The following is a 19,055-nucleotide window of genomic DNA, read 5'->3' as shown; positions in this document are numbered from 1 at the left end:
GGGATTAGAGGGACTTTTTTTTATCAAAATAATGTAAAATAATAAATGAAATCTTTATCTGCGATCACTGAAACGCGGCTAGCAACGTATACGCAAAAAGGTGGACTTTGAAATTTAGACCCCCGATTCGGGGATTAAAAGTGCGGGAGCCTTCTAGTTTTTGAGATATTTAGGGCCAGTATTACAATGCATTTTTAAGTTGAACTTAAGATTTTGCGTTTCATCGACCACTTTTTCATCAAAAACTAAAGTGCAACTTAAGTTCAACTTAAGTCGAAAATATTGGCGACTTAAATAGCAAACACTTATTTTTTTAAGTGATTACAATTTTTATGCATTTCTATTCCAAGCATATACTTTTTCGAAATTGAAGTAGAAAACTCAAGTAGTGGTTTCTATACAGCGCATTGCTTTTATGCATACCGATTTTGAAGCTTTAAAGTGATTGCTATTGAAAATAGTATTCATTAGTTTTATGCATATGACCCATTGTTTTGCTTCTCAATTAAAATTGATCATAAACATCTGTTTGCTAAATCAGCTGTATTGCGACTTAGTTTACATTTAGTCGCCGATGGCCGCGACTTAAGTTTAACTTAAGTTGAACTTAAGATTTGCTCAAAAAATTGTTGGTGAAACGCAAAGCCTTAAATTAGACTTAATTTTAATTAAAAAATGCATTGTAAAACCGGCCCTATGTATTAGACAAATCAATACGAACATACACCTTAAGTACACTTCAAATCAATTTAAATTGTTTAGTTATTATTAATTTTTTTTACTGCTTTCCTTGGAAAAACAGTTATATTTTATTTATTAAATATTTTGTTTCTTCATTTCACAACAAGAACGATAGAACAAGAACGCAGAATGACATTTGTGGCAATGGGTAAACAAAGAATATAGAAGAACGTTTGTGAAGTTTGCTTTTAAATCTTTTGCTCTATTCGCCGTGAGTTTTACACTTATAAGGGGTTGAGGATTTATGCCTCCTCAAAGCAAATGTTTTGCATATATACAAAGATATATATATTTGAAATTCCAAATGAAGAACTCTGCTGATAAATTGTTATGATCCTCCAGCTTGAATATTTTTTGCACAGTAAATGTTATATATTTTTGAAAAGAGGATAGGGGCCTTGCAGAAAGATGTTGCCCCTCTCTTTTCGTTTGAAGCCCACTTTGTAACATTTTAATTAACTAGAATATTATAAACTATATGGCAACCATCAAAAATTCGCATATAATTACACAAAAGCCCTCTTAACCAGCTTTCGTTTGATAACAATATCGAATGTCCTTAATACATTACTTACCCTTCATAGTTATAAATTTGCTTAATAAGTGGTAACTCTATTAAAAACACCAACATATTAATTTAGTCTCAAACCCGTTTCGCTTGATGCCCATATTGTGATATTTTACTGACTATCATATTTAAACAATGCATTTTTAATTAGGCGGCAAACCCTTTAAAAAACCAAAACAGGTCTGTAAAGGCCCCGCCAAATTGAAATTCTTTTCTGCCTCACAGGGATGCTTTTGACTGACAAGACGCACATAACATTGCGGGGCGCCACAATGAAAACGTTGCCGCAAACAAAACGGCTCATTTTGATTGGCCAAAAGTCAGTTGCTCTGAATTCATTCCATACATTGTTGTTTTGCCGCATTGACGCGCATCTAAAGTTGAGAGTTGGGCGATTTTTATCAGTTGCGGCAATGCATGCGTTGGCAAAGTGGCGTCTTCTATTCAAAATCCCAGAGTTAACTTCGATGTCAGTCAAAAGTATCCCTGTGACGCAGAAAAGAATTTCTATCTGGCGGGGCCTTGAGTCTATATTTTTCATCTGACATCTCATTTGGAAACGCGACAGAACGGTGTAAATCTGATGCTCTTCCCAAAAATAAAAGGCGGCAACACTTTTAAAAAAATAAGATATTCTTTCTGGCAAATCTTTAGATCAAGCCCGTTTACATGGCACCTTTTTTTTAAATTGCGCGAACGGTGTAAGTCTTATGATTTTAGAAGCAGGTGGCAACCCTATTCAAAAAACTGAAACCTTCTTGAACATCTACAGGCCCAGCCCTTCTATTTGGCACCTCTTCTGTTTTAATACAACGAACGGCGTAAGTCTTCTATTTTAGAAGCAGGTGGCAAGCCTATTCAAAAAGTTGGGATCTTCTTGCTCATCTACAGGCCTAGCTCTTTCATTTGGCACCTTTTCTGTTTTAATAAACCGAACGGTGCAGATTTTATAGTTTTAAAAAAGGTGGCAACCCTATTCAAAAAAGTCGTGCCTTGTGGTACATACATCTACAGGCTAAGCCCTTTAATTTGGCACCTCAGTTTTGTAAATCGAATAATCGGTGCAGATCTGATGCCGTTAACAAAAACTCCCATCATGTATTGTAGGTATACATATATATATAGATTTGAACTAACCCTGGTATTTGGGTATAGGGGTAATTAAAATCCATGTAGGAGCTTCAAAACTATCACATTCGAATATAAACAGCTCTGAAATACTTGATTTTTAACTTTGACTTTTATTTTTGTCTGGAAAAATAAAAGTCAACAATTACCGATTATTTTCTGCTCAAAAAAATAAAAGGCAAATTTTAACTTTTATTTTTGCCTTAAAAAAATAAAAAGCAAAAATAATCGGTATTATTTGCTCAAAATGATATAAGTCATATTTTTAAAAGTCATGGAGAAAGCAGAATCTGCAATGAGAGACGAGTCTAACGGTACCTTTGAAAAAGCTATAGCATAATTTTTTTCACTATGCCTTTTTGATATCAAAAATTTTTAAATAACTTTTGTTTTCAGTCTCTGTCATAAAAAAATTGTTTAGCCCAGTAAAATTTGATTTTTTCTAAAAAAAATAGTAGTAGCGAACTTTGGATGCAGTTTACTTCTATTTAATATGTAGATCATGGACCTATACTCTTGCCCTTAAATTGCATATGGAAGCATTCCGCCATCTTGGATTTTATGTTTTTTGGGTTTATCGCGATTTGAAAGCTTATTTTGCATTTTTCATAAAAAATTTCTACTTTGTCACGGTTTTCGCCATACATCAACAATTTCATTTTAAATTCTCTACAAATTTATATTGAACCAAAGAACCTAGAATGCAAACTAAGGCTATCTGCACACTTGTCGTCCAATCATAGTTGCGTTATCGTCTCGCCCTGAAATTTTTGAGCCGAGCACATGCATTTCAAAGGAGATCTACACACTTGTCGTTATCGGCTAGTTATCGGCAAATCGTAGAAGATGCAGAAACGGATAAGTACGGCACTGTCGTTTGCTAATCGTTGTGCACGCACACGGTGTAGCGAAACAATGGTGGCGCCGTCAGAAGTACCGCTACTTCGGTTTTGCCGATTTTGACAGTTGTGGTAACTCGTAAATAAACTTTTGTTTACAAATCAGTGGCATAGAGAAATTTGAATTATTAGTGAAAAATCGGTTTAAATCGTGTTAATTTGCATTTTTTTAGTGATTTTTCAGTTGAAGAGTGTGTAAAAACTGATAAAATGAAGTGCCGTGTATTAAATTGCGACAGCCGTGAAGGTAGTTACTCGAAATCCAGCTTTTTTCCTCTCCTCGCTACGATGCCGTGGAGAGAAAGTGGGTGGAATTCTGCGGGAAAGCTAAGCCATTCAATTTGGATACCAGCTTCATATGCATGCGCTGTTGTCCTTCCATGAAGTGCACCATGGTGCCCCATCTCATTATGCGTAGCGCTGCGACGAATCGCTGCATTTTGTGTATACAGGGTGTCCCAGAAGTAACCTGCCAAACTTGAGGAGAAGGCAGGTGGGGTAGTGAGCTCCCTGATAAGCAAAAATTTTTCAAGTAAAAGTGTCACCGTTTTTGAATTATTTAAATTTTTTGAATTAAAGAAAAATCGTGCCTTTTCATGTATTTTCTTTAACTGCATCTACAAACAAGGCTATACTTAGTAAATTTTTTATGCAAAATACTTCCAGATAGTTGCTTCTCCATATTCAAATGCAATGGCATTTATTGATAAAATATGCTAAAATTGGCGACCTTCTAATCAAATACAAGCTAGGCATCTTTTAAGAAAATACGCTTTTAGAGATCTTAAACTCAATTGGGCTATCTCAGCAGCAGCTCCATTTATTAGTTCCCGCAAATGCTCTTCGTTTTGAATTGTTTTTGAATAAATTTTGTCCTTAAGACAGCCCCAGTAGAAAAAATCTAATGGATTCAGGTCTGGCGATCGAGCGGGCCACGAGATTGGCCCGTATCGTCCAATCCATCGGCGAGGATAAGTTTCGTCTAAATGAGCTCTTACTTCACGCCCGTAGTGAGCAGGACATCCGTCATTTTTTCTGCCATAGTCTTCGCCGCAGGTTTAAGGGTACACCTTCTAAAAGAGTTGGAAGCCTTTCCTGAAGGAACTTTAAATAACTGTTGGAGTTGAGCGTTGGCGACAGTTCCACAGGTCCCAATATCTGACAATTAAAAATACCACACCATAAATTTATTTTGTACTGGTACTGCGAACGATCTTATCTCATTTCGGGAGGATTGTCTTTCTGCTAACTTTGAAGGTTATGTAAATTAAAATAACCATCACGTTTGTATGATGATTCATCGCTCCAAAATATTTTATTAACAAAGTTGGGGTCTGAATCATGCATTCGCAACATTTTACTGCAAAATCTAACCCTCGACAGGTAATCTCTCTCTTGTAAAGCCTGAACACGTTGAATGTGGTAGGGATGGTATTTTAAAGCCTTGTGAACTGTAGTTTTTGGTATTCCAGTCCGTCTTTCCATCATTCTCCCTGAAGTCGATGGACCTAGTTCCACTTCCTCTAACACAACTTTAACATCTACCGTTGCAGGACGTCCTGTCTCGCCGCCACGCCTTCCAGGTATGCGACCTTAAAAAAGTTAAAAATGATAGTTAAAAGAAGAATGGCTTCAAACAAGAAAGGTGTAAAAATCACTTACATTCATATATTTCTCTCTGGGTCCGGGCGAATACTTCACGGCCCGGATGCCGACGATTGGGGTATCGCTCTGCTGCTTTGAGCAGCTCTGGCATTACAGCAAGCTTCACCGTAAATTCACCGACGTATACTGCGTGTTCTCTGTCATAGTATTAATAACACAATGTTCGAAGGGTCCAATTCCACAAAATCCACTTTCATTATTTCCGGTAAGTAACGCAAAATAATGTCAGGAGCAAGCAATAATGTACCATGCATGTCATTGGTCGGTAACAAGACCAACTTAAATTTAAATCTATTAAATACATTCTAGCGTGTCTAAGTCCTTTACCCACAAAAGCGGCTATAACTTTTTTTCTATTCGAAACAGTAAGAGTGGCACCTTTCTAAAATCTTTATTAAATGTCCAATTTTTTTATGTAATGTAAAGTTATAGCTCAGTACATTTTTTTTTCACCAGAGATAGTCAAATTTGGGGAAGTAAATATCAAAAAGTTTAAAATCGCAATATAGTCCTAATTTTATAATGGTTCCTTAATATATTTTAACTACATTGCATTTGAGTATGGAGAAGCAACTATCTGAAAGTATTTTACATAAAAAATTTACTAAGTATAGCCTTGTTTGTAGATGCAGTTAAAGAAAATACATGAAAAGGCACGATTTTTCTTTAATTCAAAAAAGTTTAAATATTTCAAAAACGGTGACACTTTTACCTGAAAATTTCTTGTTTATTATAGAGCTCACCACCCCACCTGCCTTCTCCTCAAGTTTGGCAGGATACTTCTGGGACACCCTGTATAGGGCGCGGCAAAGCCGTTCCCGAAATGTTTTTTTATTACTATATTGGGCCGCATGAATAAAAACTGAGCAATTGCTATTTCTTAATATTTCATACCTGTTACTTCACTTTTCTTTGAATAAATCGAGGGAAAGGTCTGAAATTTTAAGAAAAAGCAATTGCTTATTTTTAGTCATACGGCCCATTGACAGCATTTTATCACAGTCATATCGCTTCTGCTCCAAGCAGCCTCCTTTAGCAAGTTAACTAATCAATCCCACTCAGTTGCTGGCGCAGTTTGCTGCACCAACCTTAATTGCAAAGCAATGGAGTACACTAAAACGTTTGCTGCAGCAGCCTTAATTGCAAAGCATGGAGTGCACTAAAATGTTCACTACTCTCCAATAGATTAGATGAAAAATGCAATATTTTCGCATTGATCAAAATTAAAACACGTTTTTCGCTGTAAAGTGAACTGTTTTGAAAGTTTCAACTCGTTCTACTTTTGTCTCTATTCTTTGTTTACTTATGGTACGCAAATGTCAAGGGCCAAGACGGCGCAATCTTGTATTCTATCATTCTTGGTGTACGCATTATTTGTTTACATTTTATGGGGAAAAATTAGTGAAAAAGTTAATATTCGCATTAAAATTGCATACAAATTAGTATTTTTGGCATAAAATATTAAATAGAAGTAAACTGCATCAAAAGCTCGCTACTACAAATTTTTTCTTTTCTTAGTAACAATTTGATCTAATTTTACTGGGCTAGTTTCTAATTATGAACCAAAAATACAAGATCACGCGGGCAGGTGAGTAACCCGTTGGAATCGCATTTAGGAAAAAAGTTTAACGATTTTGACAATAGCCGTTTGTTTAAATTTCTTCGTTGTTTACAATTTGGTGGTGACTTTTTACAGCAATTTTCTTCATTTTCGCCCTGTGACAACGTGTGTACACATAAGGTAAAGAATAATTTAACACAACGGCATGATTTATAGAAGAATTTGCATAATAAAAATGATTATTCATGCGTTCAGCAATTTCGCGGTTTTCTCCGTTCTCTTCTTTGTTTACTTCTTACAACAAAGATGGCGTCGAGATTTCGGCAGCTAGAAAATAACTTTTTTCTTTTTTTCCTTCCCGCGTGATCTTGTGTGAAACAAAATGTGTTTACAGAGAAAAAATAACAAAATTTAAAAATTCAATTATTATGCAAAGAAAATGGTGGAATGGCCAGACTGGTGGAATTAGAGCGAGAAGTTGCCAACCGATAACACCTTGTATTATTGCATCATGAAGCTTGATATACAGTTCAATGTGAGCGTATAAAGGCCCGTTTACATACAACTTTGGCGTTGCGTTGGCGTTGGCGTTGGTTTGACAGAACGCACGTTAAAAGTATGCTTGCTACAATGAACGCTTGGCGGCGAATCCTTGGGCCACTAAATTAACATATTAACGACAGATAAATTAATATTTCATATCAATAATTGCATTAAAAACGATATTTCTTGCCCGCACTTGATTAAAAAGGAAAAATATTTCACATAATTTTATTTATTCGCAACAGCTGACGAGCGACGCACGCGAAAAGTTGAGAGTTGGCCATCTTTTTGCTTTGTGTTGGCGTGAGCGTTGTCGAATTTTGGCTATGTGGACGGCTGCATTTGAATTCATGTATTCATAGTCAGCTGTTGAAGCGACGCCAACGCCAACGCAACGCCAAAGTTCTATGTAAACGGGCCTTAAGCGTGAACGTCCGCGAAGGCAAATAAACCCATTTGTATTCTTATGGACGCTCACACACATCTGTCAAAACTTGACGTTCACATGCGAATGCTTTGCGTACGCACACAGTTGAGTGTGAGCTCGAGAAAAAGGCATATTATGCATTTAAATTAGTTTTTTTTCCTATAATTCTGAAAGATATTTTAATTTTCTATCTTTTCATGTCTCAACTATAGCAAAAAGTTGAGTAATAGCGAAGATATTTATCAATTGAACTGTATATCAGGTGGTCTACTGACTTCACCTGTATGTAATTCCACCAGCTCTAACGACATCACCTTGTATGAATGTGCCTTGAAGTGAATTTCTCTTATAATCGATCTTCGCGTAATCGATAAAAAAGTAGCATGTGTACCAAACATATTTACAAGTTTAAGCCGTCGGATTGAGAAAAATGGAGACTGAATTACCTCTAAGCCGAATTAGAACAATTATGAAAAGCTCTCTAAACACCGGACAAATAACAAATGAAGTGCTGTTTCTTATGACTAAGGCCACGGTGAGTATAACAACTGTTTGCGCTTTCCCGAAAAGTGAAACATAATTTTTGTGTTTTACAAAGAAAAATCCTGTTGAATATGTGTTTCAGGAAATGTTTGTACAAAAGTTAACTGAGGAGGCCTATGCAAAAGTCAAAGAGGATAATAATCTTAAATACAAGCACTTGTCGCAATACGTTCAAAAGGAGAAAAACTTGGAGTTCCTGCTGCAAATCGTTCCGGCTAAAATAAAAGTTAAGGACTTCAAAAAAATTCTGGAACTGGACGATGTTAATTCGTCATCTGACAGTGAAGATGAAAGGCGTAGCAAGTAATTTATTCTTGGAATTCTGCCAAGTTTAAAAACTGGTGTATTTCCATAAATAGAGACTGACGTGAAAAATAGTACATGTTTAATATATAGATATTTTTGAGTAATTAAAGTTTGTAACAGTCATTGTATATTTCGTTACTTAAATTATTTGGTCAGTGCTTACGACCACGATTCACTTAAAATCTGTGTTAGTTCATTATACGGGAATTTCGTATATCAGAGTAATATTTCTTTCCGCAGCTAAGTTTGATTCTTTTATAAGTAGATTCAAAACAAATAAAAAAATACGCACCGTTTGGCGAGAAAAACCAAGGAGTCGATAGAGCTTATAAATTGCTGTCTACCTTTTGCAGAGAACAGCTTTCTGCGTAGGCGACCTTCGGCCTAGCTTAGGTATTATAACCCTCACTAAGTAGAATTCTCCTTTCTGTGTTGCCGAAGAAGAGGGGATGAACACCTTTTTGCAGGGAACAAGAAGCTCCCCGCCTTATTATTTAACTTCTACATCTCGAAGCTTCCCCAGCCACCTGAGGGAGTTTCCCTGATCTTATACGCTGAAGATTGCTCGATTTTGGCTCCAGCCTTCCTTGCTTCTTCACTGCAAAGAGCCTAACACTCTCCCCAACGAAATCGTCGGCGACCCTCTTCACCACCTGGGCGAAGGGGGTCAGGCTATAATTAGGTATACACGTCGACGGCATACCATACCGACAGTAAACAACCCGAAAATTTTAGGGGTCACCTTCGATAACCTGCTCGCCTACTCCACGCACACATACGCAGTTGTCAATAAAGTACAGAGCCGCAACAAGGTCCTCAAGTCGCTCGCCGGCAGCACTTGGGGCAAAGACAAAGAAACGTTTGCTGGCAACATACAAGGCAATTGGCCGGCCGGTTCTAAACTATGCTGCACCAGTTTGTGCGCCGGGGAATAGTGAACGAAGCTACAGACATGTCAGAACGCTGTACTCCGGACAGCGACTGGGTGGGGTGCCTTCTTATTACGCCTGAGCACCACCTACACAGCGAGGCCCAAATAAGGCAACAACAAAATGCTTTGTAAGCAATTTCTGGTGGGGTGCCACAGAAGCGAACACCCGCCAGTTACAGCAGGATCCTCCGCCCAGGCACAACAGGGGGCACCTATTCGTGTACAAGGACGTTGTCCAGCTATATGTCCAGCACAAGACGATACAATTTACGATAGAAATAGAAGATGGACAACTACCCTATTTGGACACCCTAGTAATTAGGAAGAACAACAAATTAAATATTGACTGGTATGCCAAACCTATGTCGCCAGGGAGACTAATTAATTACAACTCAAAACATGAGAAGAAAACAATTTTAAATACTGCTTCCAATTTCATAAGAAGGGTCTTCACTATCAGCGATACGATTTTTCATAGAAAGAACAAAAATACTATCCACAAAATTTTGGAACAGATCGAGTTCCCGTCGTACATAATTAGGAAGCTCATTCAAAACCTTTGCACCAGGACCACTTCAGAAAAGTCCAATAATGAGAACAAAATATATAAATCCACTACATATGTTCCGGGTATATCGGAGAGGATCAAACATTCCAACATGTATGACAAAGAAAAGGTCCAAATACCGTTCACATACAGCAATACACTAAAGAAAATTTACAGCAACCCCAAAGAAATTGGGCCGTATGCATAAAAACTAAGCAATTGCTTTAACTTAAAATTTCAAACCTTTCACTTAAATTTATTTGAACAAATCGAGTAAATGATCTGAAATTTTTAGAAAAAGCATTTGCTTAGGTTTTATGCATACAACCCATTATTCCAAGGTACGAGAAATCGGACTTGATATATAAAATTTCATGTAATGACGACGGGTATACGGGGGGGGGCAACAAAAACTAAACTCAAGACAAGGATTTCCGCACACAAATCAAATATTAGCTTAAGGAACAATTCAACGGACAGTAAGACGGTCATGTCAGCTCACTGCATGGATACGGGACACTATCCCGATTTTGATAATGTTACCATTCTTCAAGAAGAAAAGAATTATAATAAACGCTTTATTTTGGAAATGTTGAACATAATGAACACCCCTAATGACAAGAGGATCAACTATAAAACGGACACAGATAATTGCGCACGTGTATATCGCAATTTGATTTTAAATTCAGAACAACAGTCTTCGACGTAGGTGTTCCATCCCCCTCTTCGACAATCAACAGTCGTTTCGTTTTCCAAACAGTCCTCCGAAGAACAACACAACGCTGTGATTTCATATTGTGGCGAATACTGCGGCAACGCGAAACGATCAACGAGAAATAGGCAGAATGTTCGAGGAATGAAGTAGAATGTTCAACAAAGAGAAACGACAAGTTGGATGAACATTGCGAATAGCGAGAGAAAGAGAATGAGCGATGAACTTCAGAACATTCTAGATTTGCCATGAGTGCGAGCGCGGGTATATAACAGGCTAACCTAATATTCGCGGCTTGCGTTTTGGTACGCATGCCGTCGAATTTGTTTTTTTGCGTCACCCGAAATTGACTTGCATGCGTTTGCGTTTGATTTCATTGAGCGAAACGTCAAATCAAAATGTCACGCAGAACAAAAATTGGAAATTGAGTTAGCTTCATACGCACGCCGTTCAATTTCGGTTGATCTCATACAAGTTGCATGTGCATGAGAATTTTTTGACAATAAATTGGCGGCGTGCGTGAATATTAGGTTAGCCTGTAAGAGCCACCACACTCTATTGGAGAATGTTACAAAAATACACACTTTGACAGCGCTCTCACGAGAAAAAGAGTTTCATATCTAGTTATCCATGACCACACAGCGGAGTGAGTTAGTTACAAGTCTGCAAGCTACAAGTAAAGTGAGTTGAGAATAAGCAAGCTATAAGTTTAATTGTGTTAACAAGTTTTGTAAAGCGAGTGGCGAGTAATGTAAATTGTTTGTTGTACAATAAAGTTAATTGTTGTTATTGTTGTAGCGGCACTACTAAGCCCCGCCTGTTTCGGGTCAACTTTTAATCATTATCGTCAAGCTCAACTAACGGTAGGCCCAGGAAACGAGCTGTTTCGATGGGGTCGGACCAAAGGGAGAGGGGTGTTAGTTGAGTCGGATTGAGCTGGCATGTGAAGAGGTGGTTGGTGTCGTGGGGGAAGTCTCCACATGCCGGGCACTCATTTGGAATGTTTGGGTCGAGTCTGGACAGGTAGCTGTTTAGGCGGCTACAACATCCAGACCGTAACTGAGCCAGGGTAACGCGGGTCTCTCTAGGTAACTGAAGCTCTATCTCTTCCACAGGTGGTGATTGGGCTCCGATAACGACATTCCTAGGCCGGGAGTCGAGGTAGGTGGAGACAGACGCCCTATGAATGTCGTTGATCGCTCGTCTGTACGTCATTGGGTCCAGTGGTTGGTCTGTGTGGGTCTGGACTGCGTCCTTGTACATGAATAGGTGCCCCCTGACGTGCCTGGGCGGAGGCTCCTCCTCCAGCAGTGGTCTGTTGGGGTGTTCACTTCTGTGACACCCCACAAGAAACTGCTTACAGAGCATCTTGTTGTGTTCCCTTACGGGGAGCACTTGGGCCTCACTGTGTAGGTGATGCTCAGGCGTCATCAGAAGGCACCCAGTCGCTGTCCGGAGTGCGGCGTTCTGACAAGTCTGTAGCTTCATCCACTGCGTCCAACTAGTCCCCGGCGACCAAACTGGCGCAGCATAATTTAGAACCGGCCGGCCAATTGCCTTGTATGTTGCCAGCAACGTTTCTTTGTCTTTGCCCCAAGTGCTGCCGGCGAGTGACTTGAGGACCTTGTTGCGGCTCTGTACTTTGTTGACAACTGCGGTTGTGTGCGCGGAGAAAGAGAGCAGGCTATCAAAGGTAACCCCTAAAATTTTCGGGTTGTTCACCGTCGGTATGGGTGTGCCGTCGACGTGAATGCCTAATTCAAGCCTGACCTCCTTCGTCCAGGTGGTAAAGAGGGTCGCCGTTGATTTCGTTGGGGAGAGGGTTAGGCCCCTATTATGAGTCGCATTCGATTTTCGACTGTGGTCGAAAGTGCTGAGCGAACGAATTTTCATTTGGTATTATGGCGCTCATTCGATGAAGAATGTCGCTATTGTGAATTTCGCTCGTTTAGGTTGTTCACAATAGTATATTTTTCACCGCTGAGAAGCTTTGTTTACAAATCGAGCAAACTAAATAGTGTGCTTATACATATTTATGTAAATTTGTTCTAATTAAAATGAAGTAAAAAAGAAAGCAAGTTTATAACAACGTGGTAAAATGAGTACGAGTTCTGGTTCAACGATTCGTCAGAGGATGAGAGCTTAGTAAACTGGCCAGGAGTAGCAAATGTTTAAGAGAGTTTAAGTTTATTAGTCTTTCGAATATATTTTGATATAAAATATATTTAAGAAATTTGTCTACAGATTCATTAAAAAGTTCCGACCATCTAAAGAGGCGTTTGTGAACCAAATCTATTTAAAATATTTTAAAACTATCAACAGCGCTACGATTTTGTCTCAGAGATCGTGCCAACAGAGTATTGGGATTTTCTTTCACAAGTAAAGCAGCCTTTCGAGCTTGTGTTTAGTATTCACGATGTTAGAACTGCATGAAATTAATAAAAATTGTTTAAAATTAGTGTCTAGCCGCCAAAATGTAAGAAAACATATACAAAATCATACATTTTTCACAATTTCCTAACACTTCGCTACACCATCGAAAGCAAAATTCTGTTCGACAGAAAATTCGATACTCAACGAAAATTTCGACACGCTTGCATAGCTCATAATACGAATTTCACTTTCGATTTTCGATAGCCAGCGAAGATCGAAAATCGAATGAGGCTCATAATAAGGGCCTTAGGCTCCTTGCAGTGAAGAAGCGAGAAAGGCTGGAGAGATAGCCGTTTACTTTTGAGCAGAGGTCATCAATTCCATTCCCAGACGCCAAAATCGAACAATCATCAGCGTACGAGATCAGGGAAACTCCTTCAGGTGGCTGAGGGAGTTTCGAGATGTAGAAGTTAAAAAGTAAGGGGGAGAGAACACCACCTTGTGGAACCCCTTTTTTTATTCTTCTTGGTTTCGAGGTTTGATCTCTGAAGATTACTGATGATTGTCGACCACTCATATAATTCGCCGACCATCGCTTCAGTCCCTGTGGGAGAGAGGAGGCCTCAATGTCTTCTAGCAGCGTGGAATGGCAGACGGTGTCAAACGCCTTTGACAAGTCCAGCGCTACAAGGACAGTTCTCTCACAGGGGCGGTTTCGATTTAGGCCACGAGTTATCTGGGTGTTTATGGCGTTAAGTGCTGTTGTTGTGCTGTGCACTTTACGGAAGCCGTGCTGATGTTTCGCTGGGGTTAGGTGGCAGGTGAAGTATGGGAGCAGCAGGGCCTCAAGTGTCTTCGCGACCGGGGAAAGGAGCGTTATCGGGCGATAAGAGTCTCCTCTGTTGGCGGGCTTCCCCGGTTTCAGCAGTGGGACCACTCTCCCTGATTTCCACACATCAGGAATGATGAGAGTGGTCATAGACAAATTGAGGACCTCCGTGAGGTATGCTACCCCCACAGGCCCCAAATGTTTCAACATCAGCATACAGATTCCGTCGGGTCCAATGGCTTTGGAGGCTTTCGCCTTCCCGATGGCCCCCTTCACTTCACCGCTGGTGAAAACAAGTGGTGCATTGTTTTTGGGCAGTTTGTGCAGCCTCCTGGTCACTCGACGTTTGGCCTTGTCTACCGAAGGATGCAGTGTGAATTGCCGACTGAAATAGTTCGCGCATTTCTTCGGGTCCGATGAGGCGTGACCTTCGAATGAGATTTCCACTCTGTCATCACGCTTCGTCGGGTTGGACAAGGACCTCACGGTTGACCAGAGCTTACTCACACCAGAGGTGAAGTTACAGGCCTTCAAGTGCTCTTCCCACTTTGTCCGCTTGTGTTGATTTACCAGTTGCCGAATCTCCAAATTAAGTTCCCTCAAGCGAGGGTCCCCGGGGTCGACCTGGCGTAGGTGGTCACGCTCATTTGCTAGTACAGCTGCTTCAGCCGGGAAATTTGGGCGATACGTCCGCCCGGTATGAAGCGAGCTGCTGCGGCTGTGACTACCCTGCGGAATTGGCGTTCGCCAGCATGTACGTCTGTGGGTGTGGGGAGGGCGGCGAAGCTGCTCTCGGTAACTTCCGCGAAGCCGTTCCAATCAGCTTTCTTGAAGTTGGTGTAGGTTCGGTGATCCGCGGGAGCAAAGTCGGTGCGCTTATTGATCGAGATGATTATGGGCAGATGGTCTGATGCTAACGTTAGCATAGATCGCCACGATATGCTATTTATCAGACCAGGGCTAGCAATTGTTAGGTCTGGCGAGCTGCTGCAGCTGCCCACAATCCTGGTGGGGGCGTCGTCGTTCATGGTGCAGAATGTCGAATCGTCTATCTGCTCAGCCAAACTGTTTCCCTTCCGATCACTGGCCAGGCTTGAGTGCCAAAGATCGTGGCGCGCATTGAAGTCACCTACTACCAATCGGTTTTCGCCGAGTTGAGTTCGAGTTGAGTTGCTGTGCAACTTCGTTTCTTGGACCGCAGCTATCAATATGCCGTGCCGACCCATGAAGACTGCTATCTCCTCAATCTTGCTCTGGAGTCCGTTGCAGTTGAGTTGGAGTACGTTCATATGCCTTGGGAGGCTGGTCGCTATACGGGGGGTGAGGGAGGTGTGGGGCCTACCTTGGGCCTGTTGCGCCTGACGCAGTTGCTGTTGCAGCCTGATGGTAGGTGGCTGCGATATGGGCGTTGTTGTCTGCGCCGGCGGTGCACTACAGCAAGGGGCGCTGTAGTTTGTAGTCCACTCGCGAGTGGTGCGTGGACCAGAACATAGCCGGAAGTGGCACCAGCCAAGGCATGTGTTGCATTTGACTGATGTCACATTCCGGTATATTCTGTTCTGGCACACGGAGCAGATGGTGTGGGCAACCAGTAGCTGCTGGTTGGCTCGCGCTCGCGAGTGGGACCGGTCGGTAGGTTGTGTGGGTGGGGTGTGTTGGGAGGTTTGCTGTTGCTCAGGGGAGCTTCTAGGGGCCGTGCAGGCTCTTCGGGTGCTGGGTCGCACCCGTGGATTACGCGAGTGGGTAGCCGTGGAGGCTGATTGTGCCATTTGGCTTGAGCAACAGGGAGCCACAAAGTTTGTGGTCCACTTCCGGTGAGACCTAAGGCCAGAGCAGGTTCTTAGGTGACTCCACCCGTTGCAGGAGTTGCACCCCTAACCGAAGTGGAGTTCGGGTGGAGTCGATTCTGGCAAACACAGCAGAAGTAAATTTCAGGTCCGGGGTTGGGCTCTACGCCCGCCCGGAGAAGAAGGATGCGGAGCAATCCGGCTGCAAGGTATTGCTCCATGGACGAATAATGATTGGTGGGTGTCGCCGATCTAGACGGGGTTAGATCGCCGAAACAACAGCCCTTGGTCGGGTAAAACCCAAGTCATTCCGGTACGTAGAACCGGCTGTCGTGGGAATGCACGACATGTAATTGTACTACAATTTGGTTATCGTGAGTATTTATTTAACAATCCAGCGATACGAGCCGTAGGATATTGGGGAAATCCCTCAAGGTTTCGAGGATAATCGTAACAATTGGTGTCAGAAGTGGGATTGTTAAATAAATCCCAGAGGAGAAACTACTGAAAATGGCAAAAATTCAGGATCTAAAGATTGCGGAACTCAAGCAGAGGTTGGAAAAACGAAATTTAACAACCTGCGGAAGTAAATTGGAGTTACTATCACTGCTGCGAGAAGCTATGGAAAAGGAAGGTATCGACGTTGAAAAATACGACTTCCATCGGGAGGACGGTACGACATCAACGAAGGACGAACAGAAGGATGAGGCTGCTTGTTCGTCGAAGGATGTGCAGCAAACATCCGGAAAGGTTGAAGAACAGCAAAAGGCTCCTAATTCATCAACAGTTATGGACATGAACACATTATTAGCCGCCATGTCCCAGATGTCATCACAGCTGTCGTCCCAGCTGGAAGCACAGAAAACGCACATGTCATCGCAGCTGGAAGCACAGAAAATGTACATGTCATCGCAGCTAGATGAAAAGACTACTCAGCTAGAGCAGAATTTATTCAAAGATAACGCGGAAGACAGAGACAGGATAAAATCGAGGAGCGGCAAGACAAAATCGAAGAGCTAATTAATGGGAAAGTTGAGGCTAAGGTAGAAGAATTGGACGGTCGTCTCCGAGATATGCAGTTAAATCGTCCAGCTACTTCGACGAGCGCGCCCAAGGTAAAGACTCCATCCTTTGACGGCACAATTCCTTTCCAGGTCTTAAGCTCCAGTTCGAACGGCTGCAGCAAATCATTGGAGCATGGAGGACAAATCCGCTGCACTATTCGTTGTATTTAAAGGACCTGCAGCAGAAATCTTGCAGACTATTCCCGACTGTGAAAGGAACAGTTACGATGCGTTGATGAGTGCCGTGGAGAGACGTTACGGTAGCGAGCACAGGAGTCAGATTTACCAGATGGAGCTGGAGAACCGCTGCCAAAAAGCCAACGAGACTCTATAGGAATTCGCCTCAAAGATCGAGAGGTTGGCTCACTTGGCTAATGGAAACGCATCTGGTGAACACCTCGAAAGGGTAAAGATCCAGAGGTTCATCAACGGAATGCGGGACGTGTATACCAAGCGAGAGACGTACGCGAATCCAAAGCCAACATTTGCTGAAACTGTCTGGTATGCTCAGACGCGTGAAACGGCGGCGCTCCTAAGTAGACCAGCCTACAAAGCACATCGTGTGGAAGTGGAAACTCCAACCAGTCGTTAAACTGAAACGAGCCAGCAGGAAGGGCCGCGTGCTGGCTCCAGAACTTGAAGGGCCCATAATTTCCGTCTCACAAATTGGCCGGAAAGCATGCAACCTCACTGTTGGTGGATGTGTGAATGGGCAGGAGAGAGTACTGACAGTGGATACTGGAGCGACATATTCCATTATTCGACCGGATTTGGCCACTTCTTATGTGAAGAAACTACCTGGAGCAAAGCTGCAGACTGCAACTGGTGAACGCACCCAAGTGTTAGGAGAAGTACCATGCAAGGTAATAATCGACGATGTGGCGTCGTACACTAAGTTTATAGTCGCAGACATTGTGGATGAAGTCATCATCGGCGCGGATTTCTTACTTGGCCAAGGCATGAAGATTGACCTCCAGAGAATGATCCTGACAGATCGTCACAGGAAGGGCCACTAAGGGTTGGTTACGACAGCCAATACTGCAGCAGACGGTTAGTCTTAGAGGAAGTGTCGAAGATTCCACCAGAAACGGAAGCGGTTAGTTGGGCGGAGGTTGGCAGTGACGAAGACTGAGTGGTTTCGTCAGGAGAAGGAAGCGGTTCACCGATATAGGAAATGCGTGACGGTTCCGCCAGCTCAGTGAAGAAGAGGTCGCAACAAGGAAGTGGTCATGGCAAGCCAGGCAGTGTTTCCGGCAGGAGGAAAGCCGCTAAACCACGTTGCAATAGTGATACGCCGGTGGCCGGAAATGGAAGCGGCTGTGGAAGCAGTAGGCGCGCTTTGAAGTGTCCCGAAAAAGGTGGTCGGCAAAGGCGAGCAGTTAAGCCGGAAGCCAAGGATGAGGTTATACATGTCCGGTCATTGAGGTTGACGCCGGCGAAAGAGCGAGATGCGGAAACACTGGGAGAGTTTCAGCGTGAGGAACCGGATTTATCAAGATGTGCTAAAGGCAGTGCAGCACGAAGGCAGGAGCCTGGGTGTCACGGACAGAGGATGCGGCATAGATCTGGCAAAAAGGGTGCCCACGAGAGGAGACATGGTCTGGTCACCACCAGTAGCCGGAAGAAGCACGACCATTGAGATGGTGCACCACCGGAGATAAGCTGGAAGCAATGTCCAGTAACGCATCGAGCCGAGAGGAGCTACAGGAAGGCGATTTGGTGTTGTTGCACATGCGGCAGCCGAAGAAAGGCTTCTCCTCCGAACAACATCGTAACTGGAAAGGTCCGTATAGGATTGACAAACGGCTGAAGGACGCAGTGCATCGAATCCAGACAGCTGGGACACCGAGAACCAAAATGAAAGACTAGCAACGTTGGGAGCAGCAAGTGTTTCTGATCGGGACGATCAGACTTAGGTGGAGGGCAGTGTGGCGAATACTGCGGTAACGCGAAGCGAACAACGAGAAATAGGCAGAATGTTCGAGGAATGAAGTAGAATGTTCAACAAAGAGAAACGTCAAGTTGGATGAACACTGCGAACAGCGAGAGAAAGAGAATGAGCAGTTGCCATGAGTGCAAGCTACAAGTAAAGTGAGTTGCGAATAAGCAAGCTATAAGTTTAATAGTGTTAACAAGTTTTGTAAAGCGTTGTAATTGCTTTAACGAGTATTGTAAAGTGTTTTTACGGTATTAGCGAGTATTGTAAATTGTTTGTTGTACACTAAAGTTAATTGTGCTACAATTTGGTCATCGTGAGCATTTATTTAACAATCCAGCGATACGAGCCGTAGGATATTTGGGAAATCCCTTAAGGTTTCGAGGATAATCGTAACAATATGTACATATTTACGTCTTATTTTCCAATATTGCTTGTATTGTTCTTTGTATTTTTTTTGTTTATAAGTACGGTATGGTTAATTTGTTTACTTAT

At 42.1% G+C, this 19,055-nt stretch overlaps 1 protein-coding gene across 1 annotated transcript; it reads left to right on the top strand.

The window, feature by feature from the left end:
• The first annotated feature begins 7,893 nt into the window (after positions 1 to 7,893).
• LOC118742399 (chromatin accessibility complex 16kD protein) lies at positions 7,894 to 8,509 on the top strand. Its single transcript, XM_036474450.1, has 2 exons — positions 7,894 to 8,067; positions 8,158 to 8,509. The coding sequence occupies exons 1-2, from the start codon at positions 7,963 to 7,965 to the stop codon at positions 8,380 to 8,382; spliced, it is 330 nt and encodes a 109-aa protein (XP_036330343.1). The 5' UTR covers positions 7,894 to 7,962; the 3' UTR covers positions 8,383 to 8,509.
• Positions 8,510 to 19,055: the final 10,546 nt, after the last annotated feature.

The sequence above is a fragment of the Rhagoletis pomonella genome, unplaced genomic scaffold (genome assembly GCF_013731165.1).
Source record: "Rhagoletis pomonella isolate Grant_MI unplaced genomic scaffold, Rhpom_1.0 Rhpom_scaffold_00007, whole genome shotgun sequence".
NCBI classification, from domain to species: domain Eukaryota; kingdom Metazoa; phylum Arthropoda; class Insecta; order Diptera; family Tephritidae; genus Rhagoletis; species Rhagoletis pomonella.
Note: the sequence above shows the minus strand (reverse complement) of the source record. Positions and strands in the feature narration are given on the sequence as shown.

Excerpts from the sequence above, each read along its gene's own strand:
- LOC118742399 (XM_036474450.1), top strand. The coding sequence starts at position 7,963 with ATGGAGACTGAATTACCTCTAAGCCGAATTAGAACAATTATGAAAAGC. Across the intron at positions 8,068-8,157 it reads TTCTTATGACTAAGGCCACG|GAAATGTTTGTACAAAAGTT; the intron begins GTGAGTATAACA and ends TATGTGTTTCAG.